General features: G+C 47.3%; 2 protein-coding genes and 1 non-coding gene across 16 annotated transcripts in view; 2 read left to right on the top strand and 1 right to left on the bottom strand.

The window, feature by feature from the left end:
• PDE8A (phosphodiesterase 8A) overlaps nucleotides 1-7026 on the top strand; it is a 140937-nt gene extending 133911 nt beyond the window's left edge. For 4 of the 14 annotated variants that reach the window (XM_040600736.1, XM_040600734.1, XM_040600733.1 and 1 more), the window contains 3 exons: nucleotides 78-486; nucleotides 4469-5551; nucleotides 5770-7026. The gene's annotated coding sequence lies outside the window, so the exon portion shown is untranslated. The remainder of the gene's footprint in view (nucleotides 1-77; nucleotides 487-4468; nucleotides 5552-5769) is intronic. The other 10 variants (XM_040600737.1, XM_040600738.1, XM_040600746.1 and 7 more) reach the window with 10 other exon arrangements.
• Nucleotides 4195-4325, top strand: LOC121092113. Its single transcript, XR_005829193.1, has one exon.
• Nucleotides 7027-7650: 624 nt separating the features above from the next.
• On the bottom strand, nucleotides 7651-26141 carry FSD2 (fibronectin type III and SPRY domain containing 2). The gene is made up of 13 exons (XM_040600748.1): nucleotides 24774-26141; nucleotides 23722-24497; nucleotides 23534-23629; nucleotides 22304-22537; nucleotides 20970-20992; nucleotides 19904-20025; nucleotides 18705-18860; nucleotides 17522-17656; nucleotides 16627-16780; nucleotides 16106-16239; nucleotides 14017-14149; nucleotides 10548-10724; nucleotides 7651-8287 (listed from the first exon to the last, which is right to left on the bottom strand). The coding sequence occupies exons 2-13, from the start codon at nucleotides 24454-24456 to the stop codon at nucleotides 8035-8037; spliced, it is 2352 nt and encodes a 783-aa protein (XP_040456682.1). The 5' UTR covers nucleotides 24457-24497; nucleotides 24774-26141; the 3' UTR covers nucleotides 7651-8034.
• Nucleotides 26142-26552: the final 411 nt, after the last annotated feature.

Genomic DNA, 26552 nt, shown 5'->3' with positions numbered 1-26552 from the left:
TCTTTTCCCTAAAAAAACGAGATGTTACTTTGCGCGTAGTGTTTTTCTTTACTGAATTGAATTTTTTTCCATTACAGATCCCGAAGTGCTTTACAAGAAGACCCGCAGAGCCCTTTTGCAGGTGGGTAAAAACAAGTTGCAGGGAAGCAGAGTGGCTTGTCAGCATCCACCCCACGGCAAACCCTGGCCTAGTCCTGGGGGCTGCCGGGCTGCTGCTGAGGGCTCTGCGCTGAGCCACGCTGCCGTGCAAAAGCAGTGGGAAGAGCAGCTGAGAAAGTAGGTGCTTTCGTAACAGTTTGTCACTGCGGCTTTACAGAGATACTGGTCAGAGCTCCTGAGAAGCCAGAAATCCATCCTCCCTCCCCACTTGGTCCTGACCTCAGCGAGACTCGCGGGAGTGCCGAATGCCACTGGCGTGCGCACGTGGCAGTCCCAGCGCCCGTCCCCAGCAGCGGGTGGTACCGGCTGTTTCAGACGCTCTTTACCGTAAGTAAGACTGCAATGGTATAGCATGAATGTAAGTGCCAAGAAACAGGCAAGGTGCCCAGCCACCCCACCAGGGCTGGGCTGGGCCTGCCATGCATAACATCAGACACAGCTTTTGGGAGTTAGGGGGAAATGCTCCAGCCGCGTGAATAGATGGTTTCCAGGACATCAAGAGAGCAGAAATTCTCCTCACCATAAGCAAGCCCTAAAAGTGAGCAGCCTCTCCCAACCCCTGAAAATCCGTGCTGGCAGGCAGCAAATATGCTGTCCCCTGTTAAAACAAATCTCTGACAAGCCAAGGTCAGAAAGCAGAAAATTTTAGCTGCTCTATCATGCCAGGAACAAAAAAAAAGAAAGAAAAGAAAAAGCCTTGTTTTAAAATAAGCTGTTTTAAATAAACAAGTGTTCTTTGAACCACATCAGACTACATACCTAACAGTATTTGTTAAGTAAATATTAGTGACATGTTTAAGTCTGGCTCAGTATGTATTAGCAAAGTGGTATTTGTGTTGCTTTGTTGTAACAAGAGTCAACAGTGTTTCTAGAAGGTGGTCTGAAAAAAGGGACTTGGGGGTCCTTTTTTTCCATTTTAGCATCCCACAGAGGAACATCTGCCCACCAGTAGTCCCACCTCAGGACTTACAAGTCAAAAGCCTTCCCAACACGTTGATTTTGATGAAGTTATACTTCACTTTCATTGCCCCATGGATGCACCTCTTAGATCATTTTGGCTTTCTGAAGGCAGTCAGCCCCGAGACTGGTTGCAAATACGTGGTCACATTATTGTAGTCTGTACCTGAAATGCAGGTGCTGTGGCTGAGCGAAGTTCAGACCCATTCGCACCTCTTATGATCAGCTGCTCCCTGAACTTTAGATTTTCTCAAGTTTGATACTAGTGCTGTAAGCACAAGAGCCCCCCCGCACAGGCCTGCCCCTCAGCTTTGCAACTGAGCTGACCCAGTGCCTGCCAAGGGCACTGCCAAGGTGCAGAAAGCCACCAAGGGACTGAGAGGGCACCATGCAGCCTAAAAGCCGATGGTTGCTCTTCAATTCCTAATTTAAACAGATCTTTGAATTTGGTTTTTTGGCTGTCTATCCTTTGACCTTTCGGCTTATTTAACTCTTTTCCAGAGCCTGTATTAACTCTACGGTTAATGCACAGAGGAATGCAAAGCAAGAGAATAGGTTTTAACAGTGCTGCTGCTGAATTTGAAATTCTCCACCAAAACCAAAGGTTTTCTTTTATGTCTGACAGGCTATGAGGAAGTCAGGCTGCTTCTGAAGTGTCCTTTCTGGTGTGTCAATACAAGCGATCTCTTTAGGCGCACTCAGACATTTTGGCCTAAATAAATCATGACCATAGACCATGTGCTTCCATGTATGGGAAGCGTGATTTTTTCTCCCTGCCTTTGTGGGGTGTTGGAGAAGAGGAAAGGTTGTGCTCTGTGGGACCCGAGGGGGAAAGCTGCAGTTCACAGATCACACTGGAGCTACCCCAGGGCCTGGCCATTGAAGGCACAGTGAGGCTGTGCAGGCAAACATGACAGCAAGGCTTTTATCTGTATGCCACGGCATCACGGGTCAACACTGTGACTTCTTTCTCTTCTTTCAAGCTTTCATGTCAGAGGAATCAAAGCCCCCTACCTCCCCTTCCCAAATTGCCTGCAGTTAATGATAGCACAAACAGTAGTTAGCCCGGGTTTGAGAAAGGCTTTGATGAGAGACTGCTCTTTGAGAAACCGTTTCAAGGGCGGGAGGCAAAGTGTTTGCTTTGCTGGGAAGAGAAGTCTGAGTCTTCTGCTGAGGCCAAGCCGAGCTTGTTACCTCCAGAAGACAGAGACTGAAGAGGTGGTTTATGGCTACTGCTTTTTACCTCTGGATGTTTCTTTGCCTTGTGCAAGAATAAAAAGTTATCACTGAAGCCCAGCTGCCTGTCCCCCTGGCCAGGGAGGCCCCGAGGAGATGGAAGCTCAGCGAAAGGCAGGAGCACCCTGTGGCCCCGAGGGGAGAGCGAGCAGCAGCCTCAGGGAGAGCCGAGCCCTCCCAGCCACACGCCAGCAGAAAGGGGCAAACGTGCATGTAAGGCTTCAGTTGGGCTGGCCGGCGGTGGGCCAACCTGTAAGGTGTGAAACCAGTTAAGTCTGAGGATACCGATGCTCTTCCGAAGCCCAGGTCCATGCTAAATGCACCGGGTGCTTTCCCGGAGGCAGGCAGGGCGGCTGCTGCGTCTTGTGCTCCAAGAAAGCTTTATAAACTCACGCTATAAATGGCAAAGGCTAGTCAATGTTCATTTCAGCGAGTGTTTCACTACACAGGCCGTGCGATACGTCAGACTCTGATGGCACAACGAACAGGTTAGCGCAGCAGCCTGGCCGCAGCGTTCAGGTCCGCGTGGCAGCAGGCCAGGCCGAGGGCGGCGGGGCGGCCCCGGCGTTCCTCACAAGCCAGTTTGTTAGAGACCGAGAGAGAACCGGAGCGTGTCCGACTGGCTGCACACACCTCCGGGTGCGAGGGGCGCTGGGGTCGGCCCGGCCCAGCCTGCAGGGGCGGTGGGTGCGGGGTTGAAGCCACCGCCGGGGAACCCCGCTGCGCGCCCGGGGCCTCGCCCGGGGGCCTGTGGGCAGCGCCGAGCCACTGCGGCGGAGACGGGGCCGGGCCGGCGCGGCCGCCGTGCCCCGCGGGGCGGGCGGGGGGCGGGACGCTGCTGCCCCGCCCGGGTGAAGCGGGGCTGGGCTCGGCACGTCCGCCGGAGCGAGGGAGGGGCGGCCTCTCCCGGCGGCGGGTGCCCGCCCGGCCCCGGCAGGAGGCGGCGCGGCGGCCCTGCCCGCAGGAAGCGGCGGCGGCACGAGGTGAGCCCGCGGTAGCCCCGGGGGGCGGCGGAGGGGCCTGCCGCGAGCGGTGGCGGGACTCGCCCGCGTGCGCACAGGCCCCGCGGGGCGGGCAGGGGTGCGGCGGGCTGCCCCGGGCCTCGCCTCCCGCCCGCCAGAGCGGGCCTGGGCCCGGGCTCCCCGCGGCCGGAGCGGGGCCTGTGCCAGCGGCTGCCGCCATGCCGCCCGGGGCCCGCCGCCGCCGTGCGCGTCCCGTCGCCGTGCGGGGCTCCGAGGGGCCGGGGCTGCCGCAGGCCGCTGCCGGGCCCCAGTGCCCGCGGACGGCGCCCTGTGGGGGTGCCCGGGTTTTGCTTCCGCGCTCCGCGCCGTGCGGCCCCTGTGGCGCGGTGGGCAGCGGGGCTCTGCTCGGCTCCGGGTGCGGGCTGAGCGCCCTCCCTCCGGGCAGAGCGCGGCTCCTCGCCGCCATTTTATGGCGCGGTGCGCGGGCTCGGTGTTACTGGCGCCGGAACAAAGGCGGCTTAAGACACGTGTGCCCGACTGGGAAAGGCTCGAGTGAGCTGGGGCCGGGACGGCGAGTCCCGGTGTGTGCCGGCAGCCGAGCACCCCCGCAGGGTGCCGCGGGGGCAGCGCAGCCGCCAGCCGGCGTTGTGCCTGGGGCGGTGCCGAGCCCCGGGCGGAGGGCCCCGCTTACTGGCAGTCACAGCGGTCACAGCTGGGAGCCGGGAGGGGGCAGCGGGGGGGATCCAGCTCAGTATGAGGGCGATGGCAGGGAATTGCGTTCCCGGCCAGGGGGGCTGGCTGGCGGTGAGGCTCTGCGGGCTCCTTTAGGAGGGCATGGTCAGTTCCTGACGCTTCCCAGGCGCTTCTTACAGAGACGGATGTGGAGGACTAAGAAAGTGGTGCCAGTGACGCTATATTGACTCCACTGATACTATCCTCCTAAATTAAATGGTGGAAGAACAAGGCCTGCCTGTGAGAGAAAGTCAGGACCTACTTCATCTGCCTACAAGGTTTTAATGGCAGTTAGAGGGGCGAGGTGTTTGTAGGAGGTGGTGGGTGTGTTTGGCTTGAACTGAACACACTATAAACAGTACTTCTGGCCTGTTGCTGTATTTGTGATTTTGACCGTCTCACCTGTGTCTTTTTGCTCGCAGGCCCGTGGGTCTCTTGGTTCCTGGCTCCAGGAGCGGGTGAGGAGGGCCGCTGGGTGTGCTGAAGGATTACGGTAACCGGTTCGGAGGCTGTAACTGTTCGGCCGTAGGTGGGTTTGTGTCAGCCTGTCCGGTATGGAGCGCAGCCTTGGGAAAGGGCTTCGTGTGGTGCCCTCCAGTGGCAGCAACGGGTACTGGTATTTTAAATCGACAGGGAACAGAAGGGAACCTGAAATTCAAAGTGATCTTTTTTGCTTCACCCTAAAGGCGTTTGAAGATAACTCCTTCTAAGGCCGAGGGTCTTTGCGCAGCCCTGGCAAAGTCCCCGGTTAGCTGGTGGGTGAGGTGTGGCTGTAAGTGTCCCATCCTTTGGTAGTTCCTGCTGCTGCAAGTTCTGCAGGGATGCGTGGATCATTGCTGCAGTTCAGGGCAGCCTGTGGGGTTCAGGTGGCTGATACCAGAGCTTTAGACATGAGCTCCCATCCTTAGCGGAAGGTGGATTTTGCTGTGCACCAGTAAATGTGCATAGTGAAAAGGAACAGAATGCCAACAGGTACCAGGAAAAAGGCATCTTGCAGCACGTAACTCGCTGTCAGAGACAAGGACAACTTGTTTTTAACTGACTGTTGTCCTTTCACATGAGCTAGTTCAGCAGTGAGCCGAAGCTCCTGTAGACAGGCCTGAGATGAGAACTGGTTTTGCTTCATCTGAGACACCTCTCAATGCAAAGAAATGCCTCTGGGATTGACAGCTCAACACAGTTCTCCCAAGTTGAGCTCTATGCCCAGGATTCCAGATAAACCAAATACCCTTGGTGTTAAGTGTGCTCTGGGCTACCACGCTGGACCTGTTAATGCCCTTCAGCTTCAGTAGGGGACTCCCCTTTTACTGCCAGACACAGCTTCCAGTTCTGCAGAGGGTTTGGCCCTTATTTGCAGCCTTAAGATGTACTGCACTTCCCCCTGTCTGGTGGAGCTACACAGAAAGATGAGGTTGATGTGAACTTCCAGCTTGGGTGCTGCACTGGGCTGATCAACAGACCCTGTCATGGATGTGGTGGCGTCCCTGTAAAGGATTTATATAAAGGTAATTCACAGTGACAGCTGGTTTTAAAAAATTCAGGTTGTTCGTGCCATTTCCTTTGCTGTATAAATATTTAAGTGACTGGGTTGTGATACCTAAGGGAGGACGTGCTTGGGTTATTGCTGACAGGTGAAGCTTTTATTAAACAGAAACATGCAAATCCATTTCCTGTATTGTTTTTAACCTAGCAGCCAATTACTGCTAATTAGTTCTTTTTTCAGGTAGTTCTGTTGCTGCCTTTGCTGTCCAAGCCTGGCAATGACCACTGAGTCATACTCTGTTGAGCGGGCTGCTCCATACTCAGCCACGGGGCCTGCATTCTCCAACAGTTTGATCAAGGTAGCAACATAATGATGGAGCTGTTCGGTACGCGTAGAGTCCCATTCCAAGGGTGTCCGAGCAGCTCACGTTTGGCTCAGAAAATCTGTTCTTGCAGCAGTCGTGTCAGGGTTGTGAGGTCCTGGGGGCTCCCGGGGCAGTTGGCAAATATTTCAGATTGGGTTCTTGTGTCGTCTGAGGTGGATGGCTGATCCTGGCACCAGGTACAGCTATGGTTTAAACACGAGGTGAACGCTGTTGGTGGGGCGTGGTGGGACTGTTCACAACCGAACATCTGCTTTCATCAGAATCGTCGGGTTTCACCAGCAGTCTCTGCATTAAAGGCTTTGTGGGGTGGTTCAGACATCCTCGTACCTCTGCTCTGACACTTGCATGTTTTTACTCTTTCAGATACCTACTTGAAGACCATGGCTCTTGGTTTTTGGCAGAGAAAGGTAAAACATATTCCAGTGGGTGGAAGTTGGACCCTGAATCAAGGAATAAATTTTTAAGCAAAGAATGGTGCTTTCTTACCACTTCATTCCCTGGCAGAGGAGCTGTGCACTTTAGCTGCTGTTCTCTCGTATGGCCTTGCCAGTGTCAGCGGGGCTCACTTGGCCACCCCCTGCCCACTGCCTTGGCAGTGGTTGCTGGCTGAGTCACTTGTTTCTGGTGGACCCAAGTTGTTGTGCTTACAGCAGGACATAGCCACTGAAAGTCTCTGGCCTGCCTTACAGGAGGTCTGACAAAATGGCCGTTACAACCCTTTTTGCCCTGGAAATCTCTGATATTCCTGGTGGGCTAAGCAATGACCCCGTACTTACATAGCTCTGTGTCACTAAAGCCATCTTCTTTTGAGTCTTGCAAAACAAGTAGATATCCAAGAGAAGATGGTACTAGTCACTGCTGTAATTATATACTCCGCTCCTGGTTTTATGGTTTCTGCAAAGCCTGTTGTGGGGAGGCTTTTTTTAAGTTATTTGGGGAAGAACGGACAAGCTTTTGGCACACATTTCTACGTCAGGTCTCTTTGATTTGCCAGACTGTTTATATGTAGATACTGTATATTGTAGAGGCCACCACGTGTTCCTGACTGTCCCCTAATGGAAACTCGAACCCATGGTTTTTGTAATGAATGTACAATAAATCTGTGGAAATGCTGACCTGTTAATGACTCTTGAATTCAGGTAGCGTCAACATACACGAATGAGGCTGTTCGGTGCTAGACAAGGCTGCTTGACAGGCAGTGCCCGTCTCATTCCCTGGTGTCTGGAGGTGAAGCCTTAACAAGCACGTTCCAGCCGAGTGCTGGGCCAGAGTATTTCCATCCCCCACAGGACACCCAGAGCTTCAAGAGCACAGCATCAGGGGTGAGGATTCTTAAGTGCTGAGGGGGAGAACGGATCAGTGAGCGTGGCCAAAAAGAACAAGCTAAAAATGATGCTTTAGGTTTCTCTGCTGGGGCTATCAAGCACTGCAAAAGGCCCTGGTTTTGGGGGTTTTCCCAGGATGAATGAAAGAAGCATGGACATTTTGTAAAAATGTCTTGGTATTTGAGACTAGTGCATGCTTGGGTATTTCAAAAAGCCTCACTGTGTATGGTAGGCGCTAACAGTTCACACACAAGGGAGGCGTATTTGATTATCTTGTGTCACAGACTTCATGTAGCAACAAGAATATTGGATTGTGAGATCAGCTTCATGGTTGGAACGTTTTCAGCTCTGTCTAGCAGCTGTACAGATTTTGTTATTTTTTGCTATTTTCGTTTCTCTTTGAATTTTTAGCTCTTCAGCAGACACAGGAGTTGAACTTAAGATTGCTCTGGAACAGGGGGGTTCTCTGTACATCAAAGAGGTACTGGGGGAACCATGATCCAGCTGTCACTGCTGCACGGTGACGGTCACCTTTGAGAAGGATGGTATCTGTTTCTAACTGGAGAATTCTGGGATGCTGATGGATCTTGTGACTGTGATGCTTTTCTGCTAAAATCCTGCCTAAGAGGACAAAAACTTGTTAAGGACTCAGGCCACGCGGCTGGTTTGGGTCAGGGTTGCTTTGCTCTCCTGGGAGACCGCTGGTTTATAGGGAGTGTGATGGAGCAGTCAGTGCTGAAAGAGGACATTGCTCAGCGCAGGTTACACGTGGACGGGGTAGCTGCAGCACACGGGTTATGGGAGGGCAGTCCATGGGGGTACTGCCAGTCCAGTGTGTATCCGTAAGATACCTGGTGTTTCCAAAGCAAAGCAGGGGTGGACATAATGCTGGAAACGTGCATTGAATGCATAAAGGTGCTGGGCAATATCTGCATTGAAAAATGACAGTCTGCAGTTCTCATAGTCCAGCAGGATGCCGAGCCTTCTGGGGGGGATAGTAATTCTGATGTCTGGTGTCATCCCACTGTGCAGGAATTCGTACTTGTGCCTGTAGGCAAGAAATGGACAAAAGACGTGAGGGCACCCTGGCTGTTCTCAAAGGGAAGCCTTGTGCAGATAGGTGTCTTTTGGGTATGTACTTCACAGCCCCGTCCCGCCTGCGTGCCCTGTGGTTACTGCCGCAGTCCCATTACTTTGCTGAGGAGCGGTGTGCTCTGCGCCTCCGCACAGCCTTATCCCCCGCTGCCCGGAGCAGGCTGGCTGTCCCGGGTGACAGGCCTCTCCCGGATCCCAGCCTGGCTGAGATCTGGATGAGGTCAGCGCGTAACATGGGACTTCCCTTTTTTTCCATCGCAGAGGGCAGTGTGGGTGTCCTAGAAATTGGGGGCTACACCCTTGCCACTAGGATTAGCCTGAAGTTGTCCCTCCATGAAGCAGCTGTGCTCTGTTAGGCCACTCAGACTGGCCCCAGGGCAGCACTTGTCACTCCTCGGCCTTGCCCCTAGGTAGCTGTAGGCACTGCCGAGGAGCGTCGGCAAGATGACACAGTCCTGTCCTTGCTGGCCCTGCCGTGCTGTCGCTTTGCTTCCCAAGGGCCTGTGGTACTGAGCCCTCTCCTGCCAGTGTCGCAGGAACTGCCCACCCACCACAGCAGCTGCGAGGGACCGTAATCCTTTGCACAGAGGCTGCCTGACTCAGCGTGGCTGGGCACCTTCCAGACTACTGGACATGGTTTTTCAAACCCCACTCTAAATGAGGTCTCTGGCTGCTTTTCTTAGGAGACCTCCCTGCTCAGCCAGGGCGGTGCTGGTGGGGACATTCCAGTCATCATGCTCATTTACTAGAGTGTGATGTCTTTTAATTGTGATTCCTGGACCACGGATTATGGGAGGCTGGGAAGGCACTCTGTACATATCCGCTTTGTCATGAGGGTAGCCCTCTTCTTCCTCGTGCAGTCACTGTTCAAGCAATGCTGAGGTCCTTTAGCAATTACTCAAACAGCTCTCCCTAGTGTGGCACGCTGCAACCAAAAATACAAGACTTCTATGGGAACATGTGCCTTCCTGAGCAGAAATGAGAAGATTTCTTCAGCTGAAGTTAGTTATCTGGCATTTCTTAAGGACCAGCTTCTTCACTAACCACCTCCTCCACCCACACCACTTAAACCTGAGAAAATTTCCCTGCAGAAATGGGTATGACAGTGACTCAAACGCAGCAATGGCCCAGCTCCCTTTTCTCTCTGAAGACCGTGCATCATTGCTCCAGAAGAATGAGAATAAACCTCAATGTACCTCTTAGCTCAGCATAGCAAGGAAATCAAATTAGCCTGCCTGCAGCGTATGGGAAAGTCATTAGCTTGAGTGGGTTTGGTCTCCCTCATTAAGCAGCGTTTCTTGCTGTGTGGGAGGTGAATGCCAGCACTGCTAAGGACTCTGGCTATGCAGCAGGCCAGCTGCTGGGGAGCTGAGAACAGCAGGTGCCTGGGGAGGAGCATGTGCTCCAGCCAACCCAGCTGCATCTAACAGCTCCCTGTGTACCAGCAGGCAGAGGACCGGCAGATTTGGGCCCATGCTAACGTCATCGCTACTGTTTTCTGACTGTGCATGCTGGGGACACTCAGGTGGTGTCCAGCCTTCCTGTTCAAGGGGACCCAGCAGCACCCTGGCAACCCCTGCAGGCTGAGCAGTGAGCCATTCAGACAGGCAGTACTCGGGGATGCCTGGGGGGGTGACTTCTTGCTCCTGGATGCTTCATGGGGTGCCTGAATGTGGCATGGGAGTCAAAGGCAGCGATACCAACGTAATGGTGTCTGGGGGAGAGCCACCGGTTCAGCTGAGGCATGAGAGGAGCTGCCATTTCCGCACGCAGGTATGGCTGTTAGGTACTTCCATAGGCAGGAGAGAGCAAAACCAGTTGCATCCAATGGGATTTAGCCAGATAAGTAGTTTCTAGGTTACGTGGATCTATTACTGTCTGTCTTCCCACTGGGGTTTTGGTGACCTAAAACAAGGCCTTTACAGCTAACCTCTGTAATGCAGATTTTATTCAGATTTGTTCCTGGGACTGCCTATTTCAACATGAGAATGTCATTAAGCAGAATGATTTGTTTAAAGGTTCCAGTATCCTTCCAACACCAGTTCACAGTGCCAACGGTGGAATGTCAGGGGCCCCTGGTTAAACACTTGGTCTGGGCTTTGATATAAAATCTCTGGGTGCCCCCTGCAAGGGGGAGCTCTCTGCTACCCTGCCTGCAGGTGTGCACGTAGGATGGGTTCCTCTAGGAGACCTGTAGCTTCCACAGCCCTTACCTTGATGGTGTGATGATATGCCTCATGCACCAGGATGAGTTGTTTGCCCCCAGATAGCCATGTCTCGGAGTATTTTCAAAAGCCACACCGATTCTGTACTCTGTGTCTTCCTCAACTTCCACCTCCCAGTAATGCTTTCCCGGAAATGGGATCAGACTGCCCAGGATCCCAATACACCTGTGGGAGACAGACAGCCTTGGCAGGGATTCTGCGATGTTTAGGTGTGTAATGTACCTGGACATTACATATCAATAAAGTCACTTTTGCTGTTTCCTTAGCAGCGTAGCACAAATTTTTTGACTACAGTAAAGTCCACATACTGAAGACTTGACACAGAACCTGCAGGTTTCTTTGTGACATCCACCCCATTTTTAATCTGCGGGTAGCTTTGTATAAATGAGTGCCCTGGGCACTTTTAGGAAGAGGGAGAACAGCATCCTATGCTGCCTGGGTTTTCTAGGAAAGTTGTTACTTGCTAGAAAAAAAGAGTGCTCTGGTGAACCCCAGTATAGCAAGGGAACAGATTTTGTATTTTCTTCCCAAACAGCCCAGGACTTTAAATGTCACTTGCCATCAGGAATTGAGCACTGTAGTAGCATGAAACCCTGAGGCAGTTGGGGAGAAGGAGACCTACCTGCCTGTGCTGCGTTTGGAGAGATCAATGAGAGCTGAACACAGTAGGAGAGCTTGGAATATACCTACGTACCTGGGCCATGAAAAGTTTCAACGGTAGACTCTGGTTCCTAGCCTTTACGATAGGAACCAGGTAGAAGATAAGTCTTTAAAAAGATGTGTAGGAGAGACAGACAAAGACAATGTACCACAGAGAGAACCTTAAGCATGATTTACAGGCACAGTCTCAAGAGATAAAGGAGCTGGGCCCTTTGAAGATGCAAGTCTGCAAAAACACAGGTTCTGAAGCAAGAAAGCTGGGCAAAGTAACCCATGCCTAGTGCTTCTGAAACACACTAACTTGAGAGGGCAACATGAATCCTGTAAGGCTACACCCCAGCTTTTTCTCAGGAAAAAATATTAGCTGTCATTGCTGCATCACAGGGGACAGCAGGCTTCAAAACACACTTTCAGTTTTGGATGGGGGGGTCACACACAACCTGTATGTTTCTATGGTAATCTAAAGTTGAAAAGTGCAAAGGCAAAGGATGTTGCTGGCAGACGCTCAGAACTCATCTGCCTCCAGGTAATGCGGAGAAAGAGCCAAATGCAGCATTAGTTAGGAGGGCCTGATGTGTAAGGACAGGCATGCACAGCAAGATAGCTGTTACCTGTGCTACCTCAGCAGCAATCACCTAAAGCAAGTGTACAGTTCATTGTGAGTGCATGTAGATGTCTTGGGAATAGCCTAAAGGCTGCTGAAATCGGGACTCAGAGAGGCTGCGTTGCTACAGCTTGAGAAAGAAAAAGAATGATGCAAAATGGATGGGTAAACATCTGTGACCAGAATACTACCATAGTAATAAGAGCTGCAAAGCCACCAAGGCAAACCTGAGTCAGACCATCAGACCATAGAAGCTGCTGTGGTTAGGAAACACGTTAGCCTTTCAGAGCGCACACAAACTTCAGAAAGAAGAGTTTGCAATGTAATTTCCTTGAAGTGTAAGTGTTAGTCATTTCAGCTTGGGAGCTTTTTCTTTTCCCTGCCCCGCCACACCCCACCCCCCCACCCCCTTCTCCCAGTATCTTGGCATGAAAAAGGATTCTGAAATTCACAGTAGCATCAAAACCTCAGCCTCAGAGTTCAGAATGACATGAGTGTCAGCTCTGGCTGTTTATGTGAAACATAAAAGCATGCTGTGGAAGTGGGATGAAATCCCATTTAGGCTTATCATGGTGACTTTAATGAAGAGAATTTCCTGGCTCTTGTCCACCGAGCCCTCTAGTAACATTGCATTTCCATGGAAGGACTAAGCTGTGGGCTTGTACTATTCTGTGTCAGCAGATGCCTGTCCTGGTTATATGTTACTTCTGTGGTTCTGACTGGAAACATGCATTTCGGTAAGCTAAACCTTTCATTTCAATGGCAAAGGGCCTAACTGTTTTGAAAGTGACATCTGTAGGCCCAGATTGTATCAGCTAGATCCTTCAACAAGAGGTAAGTATTCAGCTCCCTCTCCTTTCCTTAGCATTTTCACTTAAATACCTGGTCAAATTTAGCTCAATGTACCCAACAAGTGTAAGCAGGTTTGTAAGTAATTGTGGCCGGCTGCATCTGTAATCCTCTTTATGAATTTGCATTAACTTCCAAGTGATGCTTAAGTTCCAAAGAACAGCTAGAGAGAGAGCTTTAAACTCAAAATCAATGAGAGCTGCTTAAAGCCCCATTAGACATTTCCTGGCATCTATTTAAAAAAAAACCAAAGAGACCAGCTGTGCTTTGAACTACACAAGCCTCTTTCAAAGAAGAGGGTCAGGTGCCCAAAGCACCTGTAGGGTTTTTTTCCCATTCTGTAGTATTTGCTGTATTGAAAAAGTTTTACATAAAATGACTGTTTGGTGGTTTCCACTGTACAGAACTCTATAAAAACAGACCCCAAATCTCCATGTGTGAAAGCAAGACCAAGGAAGGATGGGCAGAGCCCCTGGCATGTTATGTGCAAGGCTCTATCACCTTGGCAGCTTGCAGAGGGAGGGACAGGACAAAGGGAGCAGCAGCCAGCAGAGAGAAGCAGCTCCTCAGGTCTTGGAAATGTGCAAGTGCTGGATCACTATAATTAAAAGAGAATCTACTAATTATGCCACTTTTGGTTTTGTTGGGGGTTTTTGGTTTTTTTTTCACATTCTACTAGTGCTGTGTTAAGAGTATGTGGGGTTTGAGTTATCTTTTTTCTTGTGACAGTTTCCTGGGGGTTTTGGCTCTGTAAAGAATTACATGGGGAGAAAGTTTTGGAATTTTAATAGAAGTCAGTGCACAGATCATGCAAAGGGAGATGTTGTAAATAATATGTATTAGTCACCCTAGAAATTCTCAGAAAAGAGCAGCAAGCCACAGGGAATTCAGTAATTGTGCTCAGGAATGATAACCACAGTGAAACTATGGGGCCTAGATAAATGGATATGGAGTTGTATTCTCCAAGGAACTATACAGAAAGCCTGCCATTTCAAACTGAAGAGTTATCTTAGGAACCCAACTTCAAATAGCTTAAAATAAATCCGATTTTCTAAAAGATGAGTAATCCATACATTAAAAGGACCGACAAATATGTTTGTAGTTGCCTAAAACTGAAGATGACCATAGTCACTTGTGCAAAAACCAAGATGGAAAAAACCCCTATACATTATACACACATATACAGTCTGCAAGTTTTACTTGGTTGCTGTCTGGCTTGAAGGTGAGGTGGGCTGCAATACCAGGAAACCTTTTAGGTGGATTTAAATTCAAGGCAGGGGTGTGTCGTGGGTGAAGCAGCCACAAACTACATGCATTAGTTGCAACTGAAATTCTTCTGTATACCTTGTAAAGCTGTTATCATAGACGGGCAGATCACACTCTGGGTTTTCCAGTTCATCACATGCAATTGTAAATCCATCACCTAGAATCGCCAGTAAAGGATGGGCTGTGTCCTCGTTAAGGCAGAAGTAGGTGCCTGCAAGAGAGAATAGAATGTCCAAGGATAACTGCAGCAACTCCTTATGGCATTAGGGTTTGCTGCTGCTGCTGGGGGCTGGGAGGAAGGGGTGTGGTGAAATGTTTGGATCCACAGAAAGATTAGCCAGTGCTCTGGAAGGAATCTGTGGCTGACACTGAAAGGACAACGTTGTCCATTTGGAGTTTTTCAAATAAATGGATCTCTTGCAGCTTAACACTGTTTAGTTACAGCCTTGTGAAAAGCAGAAGGCGGGCCTTAACCTGGTTTTGAACCCAGCCAGGGCTCAAAGCTCCAGGCATTGAGCAGGAGGTAGCTATTCACAGGTGGGGGGTCCTCCCTGCAATAAACTATCTGGTTTCAAGTCATCTTCCCCAGAGCTGAAGTGACCTATTTGTAATCACTGAAAGGAGAAGTGGGGCTTAAAGGCCTCTCCATGGCTTCACACTTCCACATAAACACAGTTTGAAGAGAAGGGATCTCTACAAAGGTGCCACGTGCAGCATTCCTCATACTTCAGCACCTCCTCATCAGATCAGCCTTCAGAGAGGTAAGTCAGCTAAACCAGCCCAGGATAAAAGTACTTCTTCTGGCTTTCCACCTTCAGAGACTTCACAAAGCAGGTCTGACATGCTGCACTCTGGTGAGCAGCCACATGCATCACAGCTGCTGTTTGTAGTTGGTGTTTCTGTATCCACCCCAGTAAGTAAGAATTGATGGTCATTCCCAGTGCTGGAGGTGAGTGCTTGCAGCTGACAGATCAATTTGCATCAGCTCTCTGCATAATGTAGACTCAGAGAAGATAAATCTCTCCATGTTAATCCCAAATGAAATCATTATAATCAAACTGCAAGTTACTTCAATCCAAATAGAATACAAACAATGACAGGGCAATTACAGGCATGTGCTGCTGAAAACAAACACATGCTGTGCAAGCATAATGGACAATTTCAAATATTGAGTTTGATGTAAGCAGTTGAAATACACAGAAGCAATGGTAACACAATGACAGTCTTCCTCTCCAGGGATTTAAGAATGACTGTTTCTTTTCTGTGGTGTCACTGATGCATAGCTGACAGGTTTCTTACTGAAACAGCCTTTCACAGATTAACGGGTGTGTGGTCAGCTCGCTGAATGAGCACAATTGGCAAATCTCTCACAGAAGGTAAGGGCAGAAGGTATGGTGTGAGTGCACCTATGAGGGATGTGGGAGGTTTAAGACACCCCAATGAAGTTGCAGTGTCATTATAGCCGTGGTGAAGATGAAAACAGGTGTCTACCTGTAAGTCATTAAAATGAGCCTTGGTTAGATGGTTGGGAGGGGAAAGGGCTTCTAACTCCCCTTTGGGGGAGAAGGTTAATCCTTGTCCAGAGTGGCGCTGAGAACAGAGATGATAATGTTATGTCAGTTACCAAAAGCAAAACTGCCAGCTGAACGCTGGACTGCCTTTTTCCTGATGACTAAAGGGAACCAGCCCTCAGAGCCTCCCAGCCAAGCTGGAGATGTTCTAATATATACAGAGGAAGATTTTGCATATCCAAATGACTCTGGAAAGTGCTGACTGACTACCTTAGCCATACTTTCCGGCAGCAGCAGCATTACAAAGTAATCTCTGAAGTAAAATGATGCTATGACTTTCTTCATTAGGCTGTCAATACTTGGCAAGCTGGCAACATCTGCGTGTGTTGGGTTGATACTGTCTTTCAAATGTTTAGAAATCAGTAACTTTCAAGTATCAAGTGTACTGGACAAATAATTTTAAATTACAGAGCTAAAGCAATGCACTTATTGTTACAAAAAGCGTTTCTTTTTCATTCCTAAAAGGCTACCAGATGTGTAATTAGCTGTACGAGATTAGGACTTGATCCAGAGGCTGTTGAAGCCAGCAGGAATCTTTCTGTTGAGATAATAGATGCTACAAAAGGCTGCTGGAGTCGTTCCTAGCTGTAGAGTACCTGTGGTGTGTATCAGGACAGGGTCACTTCTTTCACTGGAACCACCCAGGTTAAGGGCTCTAACACAGATGCGATAGCTTTGTGCTGGCTGCAGGTGAATTATGACTTCGCAGTTAGGAATCCCAACAATAGATCTACAGAGAATAAATCCATGAAAAATTATAGGGTAGAGAACAAAGGTAGGCCTTTAAGATTATTTTTCTGAACAACAGAGGAAATTACATGGTCAACTTCTCTTGTAACCCATCATCAACACTTTACCTTGTACAGTTGTCAGCAGCAGGAACAAGAGAGAGTCTGTGACAAGACTATGCAGATTTTTACATTTGCTTCTGCCCTTTTCCCATACCCTGTATAGTCATTCTCTATGAGCATTTATACAATTACTTTTACTAAAAGGAATGTTTATAAAGGTGAATTCACCAAAGGGTCATGGGTCCTTTCTTAGGGCTATCTGATGCCACATGACTTAATATGGTTTCATTTCTACAGGTCATGGACTCGAGAGAAGAGCAACTCACTCAGTAATACTGTCGCCATCTTCTTCATCTGTCAGCTTGGACAATTCAACCGTGTAGGAATCAACAGGGTTAACGTCTCTAGATTCCCAGCACACCAGTGCTGCATTTTCACAGCTTCGGATCTTTTTACTTTTTATGGTAGGTGGTGAAGGAGCTAAAAAGTAGGCAAAAGAACAATTCTAAGCTGTTGTTTGAAGATGTTTGCAACAGACGTGCTTTGAAGACTTAAAAAATAGAACAAAGTTGTTTACTAATACTATATAGTTAAAGAAACCTGCTTCCCCAATGGACAATAAACAGCAGGCAGGGCAATTAACGGTACTGTTCAAAACCTTAATTTGGACTATAAAGGTCCTAAGAGAATTAATCAGAGAAGTAACACAGACAGAGACTGATTACACAACCATTTTCTTTCTATCATTGGTTTTATCTTTGTCATAAAGGTGCATCTCTTCTCTGCTCAAAGACATCTGGAATGAGTGCTCGAAGGTCTCACTTGACTTGCTCAATTTGACGTCAGGATTTCACAAAATGTGCTTGACTGCACTGCAGTTACAAAGGGCAGCATAGCAGGTGAATCCACAAAATACCTACAGGCCAATAAAAGGAGGGCTGGCATCCACCTGGCAGAACTGGGAGACGAGCCTTATTCCCAGCTCTTCTACATGCCTGCATTTAAATAAGTTATTTTGTCCCCATACTTCTGTTTCTTCGACTTTAAAACAGGGACAATTGGCCTAAGAGCCTCCCCAAATAGAAGTAGGAAATTCCCATGCAGTCAGTAGACTTAAATCAGGAGAAACAAAGTGCCCAGAAAGCACTGCTGGCAAAACAATCCGAGGTGACTGAATTTCACTATGAAGGTCACACAGTTGTATGAATAAAATATTTTTACCTGTTACATAAACTGCTCTTTCACTTGGTGGACTGATACCAGCAGCATTTAAAGCACTGACCCAAAATTCATACTGTGTATTCGGCAACAGATTAGTAATGGTGCAGTATGTTTCTTTGACTTTTAAAGTATGCTCTGAAATGAGAACAACAAAGCATTTACAGTTCCTTTACACAGTTACCCGCTCTTCCCCAAAGCTGTCTCAGATAATGGAGCTGAGGTGCATTGTTTTGTGTGCTGAGTTCAAGAGAGCTCCCTGTGCTCCATACCCTTTGATTAGCTGTCAGGCTGGTTCACCATGCCTTCCTCTAAGGAGGTATAAATCAGATAATGCATCAGCTTCTGAAGGAGACACGTCACTCAGGAAAAAATACAAACAACACAAACAAACAGAAAAAAAGGTCACCTACTTGTCACTGAATTTTTTCTAAGAAGACCCTGCACATTCCTACTCCAGGGATGCTGTCTGGTCAGCTCATCCCAGCAGCAGGACAAGAGCTGAAGCTATTTCACGACTCATTCATTTCTCATTCTTCATCTTATAAAATTTGGATAGGTTCTGCTTTTCTTTGAACTGGCTACTTGGCACTTTACTGGCTTCCACTTTTGCTGGACAAGTGACTGGGTGTTTTCAGTGAAAGGTTCTGCAAGAATATTATTAGCAAAGGCAGTTTTGTCACAAGGCTGGGACATTTTAGGATGGTTCTGTGGTTCTTTTTTTGTGCATGTGGGTGATGGGGAGTTACAGCCTATTATTAGCACTGAGATAAACTGTAAAATGACTGTAGGGGTTTCAGTTGGCGTGCCAATAACATGGTAATGTGCTCTCTAAAAATACTGTGCTTTGCAGTGGATACAGTGCATGTCTAACACAGGGTCCGTCCTCCAGGAAATGAAATGCTACTGTTGAGACCAGACTTCATCCACTGTCCCCTTCCCACTGCTGCTATCCCAGCTGCTGTCCCATCCCCTTTTTGCTCCTGTGATGGGTCCTGCTGCAACTGGCAGCATGGCAAACCTGGCAGGGGAAAAGTGACAAAGCCAGAAGCAGGAAATGTGGTGGCAGATATGACAGTTTTGGCAGTGGAGATAATGCACAGAAAGTGCACTGGTTGCCGCAGCAAGTCCAGAGGCACTTTGGAACCAGCTGGTTTTGCCAGTAGAGGGGTTCAGGCCTCCTTACCTGCTTGTTCATCACTGTGCGTCTCGTTGCTGACTGGTTTATAGCACAGTTGGTAGGACTCAACAGTGTCATCTGAGAAAAGGCCCCAGCAAACTCTCAGTGAGGTGCCAGTCGCTGCATTGGGAGCTTGGGGATTGATCACAGGGGCACAAGGAGCTGCAGAGAGGAAAACAGGTCAGGTTTTGAATGTATAAGCATGTTACGTTGTTCACAGGCAAACACCTCCCTTCTCACAAAGGTGTATGACAAAACCTAGGCACTGAATAGGCCATATTCCTCCTGCACGGAGAAAAGTTAGGAGCTGACCCTGTAAATAGTTTCATATAATAATTAGGTCACTGGTGTATGAACTACTCTTGCTTCAAATGAAAATCAAACCAACAAAATACATAAGCCTCAGCCTAACCCTTCTCTGTAAATTTGACCTCCCCTGCCTCTGAGGGCTGCTGTGAGCTAGCAGGGCCCTGTAGGAACAAAGTCTGACGCACACTGCACTGCTGTGGACCAGCCCAGGGGCTGAGGAGCCTGTGGAGGAACGAGAAGGGAAAAGCTCTACAGCATGGGGTCAGCAGCATAAAAAAGTACCAAATGCCATTTTACTTTAAGAAAACACAGTATATGGGCATGAAAAATGCATATTGTGTTTTCTGACCATTTGTGGTGTGCCAGAAAAGATTAAAAATATGTATTTTTTCAATTATTAGAAATTTGGGTGGGGGTTGCTCACAGTTTCCTGTGGATAACAGGAAAAATGTTTGCTAAATAGCAGAGAAATAAGCCACTGAAAACTGGTTATAAAGAGAAGCTGTGCAGGTTCTTTAAAGCAATTGGGTGTCCCTCTCTGTTACTTGTTCAAGTAACTACAAGGCAAGACAAGTTATCCCAACTAAGCATGCCTGACCCCTCAACAGAAGGTGGTAGTCTTTGTCAGTCTTCTAGGAAATCATCCAGCAAAAGCAGGGAAGGCCTGGTTTGGCAGTTCTGTAATTTTACACTGAAAACAAATGGAAAAAAAAATCCAAAAATAGCTTCCAGTGTCTCTGTATATAAAGGCAAACAAAAAACTCTAGTGGAGAAACTAGGGAGAAGCTAATTCTGCCTTTGCAGTTCTCCTTTAACAGAAGTAAGGAATTCTGTTTAACACATATCCTTAATTAAATGTACATAGGTCTGAAATAATGATCAGATAGGAAGAGTACCTGGAATAGTATTAATGGAGTTCATTAGCTGTTCAACTTCAGAGAAATCTATGACCCGCTTTTCAAAGTCTGGCAGCATTGAAAGCTCCAAATCCACTTCTTTCTTTAAGAATTCTTCCAGCCTGTAATTGTAGGGGGGAGAGAAAAAAGTCTGATTGGAAGTAACATTGTGTTGGAGATATCATAGGTATCAACCCATGGTAAACCAGCAAACTCTAAAACAACAACTGTTCCCTTAAAATAGTTTTCACAGTTGTGCAAAGCACAGCCTCCCCATGCCCTTTGCTTGAAGATATGTGGCCATACATCAGATCAGTGCTCCAAGATGTCAGAGAGCTGCATGCTGATGGGACTAAGGGACCACACATCGGGTGCCCCACTCATGCAGCGAGCTGGCTGCCACATACTGCACTCCCACTATGCAGGTGAGGGAGATTTCCCCAGTACCCCTCTGTGGGAAGCAAGCTATTAGCTCCGTGACTGTCATTATTCTGAATCTATGTCACTATTACTGACGCAGGACCTCCTTTCTCTGTGTTTTCATAAACGATGACAGTCAATGTAAATGTATATTTTTTGCAATAAATCTAGTGTGCTTTAAGACTTTTTCCAGCTTCTCCAAGTTCTTTCAGCATCTGTCTTGAGCTCCTACAGCTTGACTTTCTACCCCTCTGTATTAATGCATAAACAAGCCTGTTACTAATCCATTTAGGGAGCTCAGTTTTAGTCAGATTTGTATCCAGAGCATTTCTTTCAAGATCTTTACCAATCCTGTTTCTCAGTCTCTGAAATTAGTTCTTTATGACTGAGCTGAAAACAGTGATTTATTCATGCTCTAACTCTCCTTCAGGGTTTTTTGAAATTGTCTCCAGACTGGTTTTGAGTGTTAAACTTTTCAGAGCAACTTTTCCTGCTGCAGTTTAAACCAGAAATACTAAAGATTTAAATAGCTCCACTAGCTTAGATAACATTTGTGTGCCTGAATGGATTCCAGAACATGCGTCTTCAATAATAGATCCAATTAACAGGAAGAAATGTGACACAAAATACCAGACTGTGATACTACCTGTCAACCATGGCGACTGCTGCCTGTAGAAAAAAAGAGAGAGAGTGTTAGGGATAGAAAAGATACATTTCTTGCATTAGTCCAGAGTCAGACTACATCATGCTGTTGACCTGTCTTATACAAATTGTCCCAAACGCAGCCCTTAGAGTGAGCTAACTGGCTCTTACCCAGCCAGCTCTGAGAACAAAGCTGTGCCTAACTGTCCATTCAAACAGACAGATCTTGGCTGCATTTACAGTAAGATAACGTGCAATATCAGGCACTGACCAGTGTCTACTCATCTAGACTCTAGACTGTATCATTCCTTAGTTGTGCAAAGTGCCAACAGATCCTTCACAAACAAAACCCAACCACAGCTGGCGAAAAGAACTCAGAAAAGAACTCAGTGAAATTATCTCCATTGGAGGGAGTCTGAGCAGTGCACGTTACTGGAAGATAAACGTATGGTCCCTGGAGAAACCTAAGCAGCTGAGAGCTCATGACCAAAAGCTATTAACTTCCTGGTGAATAATGGTTCCTAGGGGTGATGTAAAACTGTTTATGAGCTAAGGAGAAAATAAGGTTAATTCCAGAGATGCAGAGGAATGGCAAAAGTCAGCTCACAGGAAGAACTCAGCAGGTTGGAGTGACACAGCAAGCTGATCCATTGATGCAGACTGGAGATGTTAGATTTGTCTACTGTCTGGTTCAGAAGTTACTGTGGCTGTGCTATAGAAATGCTCCCACCCATGTGAGTCACAGGACAGCTCAGATTAGAGCAATCACTCATCAGCAGTGAAAATTCTCTTTTTTCCCCAATTATTTTTCTACCTGCTGAAGAAAAATAACTTCTTGACACCACCTCATCAGTGGGACTCATCCATCACTTTGCAGGAGCTCCTGATGTATTTAGTTTGGAGCCTCCTGTTCAGCTGAACTTTCCAACAAAATGAGCAAGAAAAAGAAACATCTTCTAAAGTGGTTGCAGCAGCCTGCCTGCTGTGAGCTCAAAACAGAGCAAGACAGCTGAGCCCGCATGAGGCAATGAACACTAAGTGCTTCCAGAGTTTCTTGAGATAAGCTTTTTAGCAAGATACCTTCTTTGAACCCCAGCGAGACTCACAAATCATTGAGCATCCAAGTTACAAACTTCTGCTGCTTCTGCATTTTGGCTCCATTGTGTTGCCTCACTGAGTCAATGCCACCATGCCAAGCACCTGAAGCAGTGACAACACCATGGACTAAGCACCCCAAATGTTCACTAGCATTAAAGCCACTTGGGACTCCCCAGCAGGGGACTACTTGCAAGCAGCAAAGAGCATTTAGAAGGGGCCTTGCCACTTAAAGCTCTTTACCTTCATAAAATTGGCTTTGTCATTTTCCAGGTAAAGCTCCTGGGTTGCATCTGTCAGCTCCTTGCAGGTGTCGAGGTGTTCCCCACAGCTGACCAGCTGACCATATAAAGCTTCTAACTTCTGCCTCTTCTCTTCCCCCAGTGCTTCCAACTGTTCTTCATACTTCTGAGCAAGCACTTGTACTGCATTGTTGTAATGCACCTCGAAGTTCTGCTCCTGCCTCCCGAAGTTTTCCTGCAAGGCATTTGGGGGTTTATTCCTTGGTGTCAGGTCTGACCCATAGGTCAGCCAGAGAAAAATCTTACTCAGATTTGCCTAAAATTCTCCTTGCCAGAGAGGCAATGCTGGTACACAGAAGCTCTAATTTGACTAATTTGCATTTTTAGGAGTTTATTCTAATCATTCACCCCCACTGAGGCACAACAGAGTGTTGGTTCCAGACATAAGAGCATCAGAGATTATAACAAAAACAATGATGCAAGGCAACTGTCTCCTGCCTAAGCCCAGGGAGCACAACTGGGGATATATCCTAGCCGTAATCTCCCAAGTGTTTTCACCAACAGTCAAGCACATACTTCCATGAGAGAAACCATGGCAACCCAGTGGGATCCATGGATTCCCGCTGGGGGAGCTGAGCCACTAATGCTGGTATCCTCACTCGCTGCTGGAGAAAGCATTAGGAAGAAAGATTTAAGGAGTAGGCAAGGCTTTCTTGCCAGCAGCTGCCCACTGCTCAGGCACTGATGTCTTCTGTGCTACATGCAGCAGAGAAAAGACAGTAATGCTCTGAGTTACTGCTTCAGTTTGACCTGCTGCCAGCTGGGCCCCTTCCCCCTGGGCCAGGTTGGCATCAGCCAAGCAGGAGCACAACCCTTGAAGTGCTGTAGCTCGATGCAGCTGGTCCAAGGGTTTGCCTGTACCTGGTACTTCTGTAAATGAAACCGAGTGAGCACAAGGAGTGCACTCTGGATGGACTAGTTAGATCACAGGTCCTTGGCCACTTAAAACTAAGATAACCTCAGTGGGGGGTCACTATTTCTGAATGCAAGTGTCAGTGCATATGCCCACTTAAAAAATTAATTAGTATGGATTTTCCTGAGTACCTCAGTCTAGGCAAACCCCAAGATAACTCTATGCTCTATTACTGTAATTACTCACCTCATTAACAACTGAAGACTATGACTGTCAAAACTGTTCTAACCCCAGTTAGCCCAAGAAAAAATGCCTTACCTCTACAGTGATGAAGATTTCCTCCAAGTGACAGGCAAAGTTTTCCATCTGAGCAATCTGCTCCTCCAACTTGCACATGTTTTTATGAATCTCCTCCTACCAAAACAACCAGTGTGATTCTTAGTATTGTCTGAACACTGTTTTAGAGGCACCACAGTACACTTTTACTGCTACAGTATTACTCTTACCTTTTCGCTTTCCATGGCACTGGGGAGCTGAGCCACCTCATGATCCTTGTGCTCACCGAAGAGTTTGTCAAAAGCTCGGATTGGAATCTTGCAGGTAGAACAAAAAACATCTGCCACTTCCTCCTCCTCACTGACAGCCTGACTGTTCCACTCATCTGACATGCCACCGCTGCTAAGCCCCTCTCTGGACTGTATGCAGCTCTCAGCCTCATCCTCTGCTCTGGCTTTACTTGGTTCTTCATCTTGAGAAGCTTCATCAGGAAGTCCCTGTGGCTTTGTACTTTGACTTTGATCTTTCACTGGAGAGATGCTTTTTGATGCATTATATATGGAGCCTTGTGATTTTGCTTTTCCTGTGCGAGCAGGTGGCCATCTGTTCTCTACATGTCCTCCAAGAAGCTCAAGCTCTTTTTCTCTATCTTCATCAAGTCCATACATCTTAGCCAACTCTGCAACCTCCTTTTCCAAATCATATCCAGCTTCCTGTGATCGCTGAAATTTTTGACTACTCAGTGCAGGTTCCCTTCTTGTATCCCCCCAAGATCTGTCTCCTTGACCAGACAGGTCTTCAGGAAAGATATCAAACCTCTCCTTTGATCCATAAAGATCCATGTGATAAAATATCAAGCCTTCAGCCTCAGTCTCACTAGACTCTGGGACTGGTGGGGAAGCTGAACAGCTGGGTGACTGGTCACTAGTTTCATACTCTCCTGCACTGCCAGATCTGGATGACATTGGTATCCTCTGTGAGGCTTTTGAGATGATTAGTCTCAATCCTGTAAAAAATAAGAAAGATCCTTGGCTACATACTTAGTTATCAAGCATAAGTTTTTCTTGCTTAAAAATACATAGATGGAATGCCTTGTCTAAGGACTGCTCAGGGCTTGGAGGTAAGGCATGGGAAAGACCAAAGCCAGCAGCTTCACTTGGGTTCACTTCCCAAGTGAAGCTTCTGAAGTGAAGCCACAGAAAGCTTGGTTTTTTTCTCACCTCTACACAAAGCACAGCAGACAGCTGTCTCTGGTGTGCATCCTGTTTTCCAAGTCGCTCACCTGTGACCCTGATGTCTGATTTCCAGACTGTGGAGTAGTCCTGTTCTCAGCTCAACACTGTGACTGTGCTTCAGGTGCACACAGTGCTGTTCTGTGCCACTGGAGATGGGCCGGTTTGAAGTCTGCTCACCCTTCAGCTGCTGTCAAGTGCTCCTCCTGAACTGTCAGTGAGGCATACTGCAGGATGCCCTCTCTTGTGACCACTGATACCACATAACACACTAGTAAATGCCCTGAAAAATCCTGTTCTGGATTTTTCAAGTTGCCATTTTTGATACTGAAACTTGAGGTTTCTTCTAACACTATCCTCAGTCCAGGTCTCAGGTCCTGTCTATAACCCAGGGAAAAATACCACCCTTTGGGTGTTCTCAGGTGCTGTGAAAATATTTTCACATATTTCAACACAAATGAAGCTCAGAAAAAAGATCAGTTACGATCTCCATGATAAAGCATACAGTAACTAAGAAGCAAGGGAGATCATAGACCCCTGAATTGGGAGAAGTCCACTCTGACCTACAGCTTGCACACTTTGTCCATTCTGTGCAATGAGGGAGGTGTGAAAAGAGCATGTGGATGCAAAATGCAAAGCTGTATAACAAAGCAGATGTGCATGGGACAACATTAAAGGTGCCAAGGCAATTTTAATGCTGACTCCCCAAGCCCACTCTTTCCAACCAGCCTGTATTAACAACAGCACATGAAATAATGCTAGTAGAGAGACGGGGCTCTGTCAGAGATGAAACATCCCCACAGCCCTCCACTGTTCACCAGCATGAACAAAATCACAGCTACAAAACTACTCAGGTCAATTTTATCAGCAGTTTACTACTACAAGGAAAAGAGTTAATGGAAAGATTTCAGCTGAATATCAATGAACCCGCAGTTACATCTAGTCATAGCTAAGCGAAGCATATGAAAGCTTTAAAACCACTTTCTCACAGAAAAAAAAAAAAAAAAGCCAAAAGGTCAGTCAGACATAAAGGTTATCAGAGCTTCTGCAGAAGCTTTCACATGAGCTTTGCTTTCAAGCTACTTTTTATGGTCTTTGTAGTTTCAAGCACTTGCTATCACCTCAAATTTATTTCATCAATATTTTACTAATATTCCTGAGGATTACTTAGCGAACAAAGTCAATACAGTGATTTATTAGAAAGCAACTTCTCAACCTGGTGAAAAATGCTAAGAAACTTCCCACTTTCTTGTTTTGTATCAATGACTGAAAACAGTCCAGCCTACCGGATCTGTAAGAAAACACACACAGAAGTTCTCCGTTTGTCTTCTGGCACTGCAGACATGGGTGTGGATTCTACAGCTAGCAATATCTTACTACAGACAAAACCACTCAAGTTAGGCAGAAATAATATTTATGCTAAAGGCAGTAAAACAAATCATGCAAATTCTAACATATTAAACAGAGAAAAGGTCTAGACACATACCAGAAAATGTTGTCTGGCTCCCGCAAAGACTTTTTTCCCCATAATGATAACAATAAGGCTTGCTTTAGAAGCTCTAACTAGAAAAGTGAATTAACAAGTATTTTTCCTACCAAAATGAAGTTAAATTACATAAATTAAAATGAGCATAATTAAGCTTGTCTGGAACCCTGCTGCCTAAATAGGATTTGCAGATGATTGCTCAGTGTTTGCTCAGTTTACAGGCACAGATACAATTACAGTGAAGAATGTTAAAGTCCGTGACCATCAATTATGGAAAATACGTAACAAAGAATGTTACTACCTAAAACTTGCCTTCTGTCTTAAGACGTCATAAATTCTTCTG

This window comes from Falco naumanni, chromosome 7 (genome assembly GCF_017639655.2).
Source record: "Falco naumanni isolate bFalNau1 chromosome 7, bFalNau1.pat, whole genome shotgun sequence".
In the NCBI taxonomy this organism is placed as follows: domain Eukaryota; kingdom Metazoa; phylum Chordata; class Aves; order Falconiformes; family Falconidae; genus Falco; species Falco naumanni.
The sequence above is the reverse complement of the archived record's forward strand: the minus strand, read 5'-3'. Positions and strand labels throughout refer to the sequence as shown.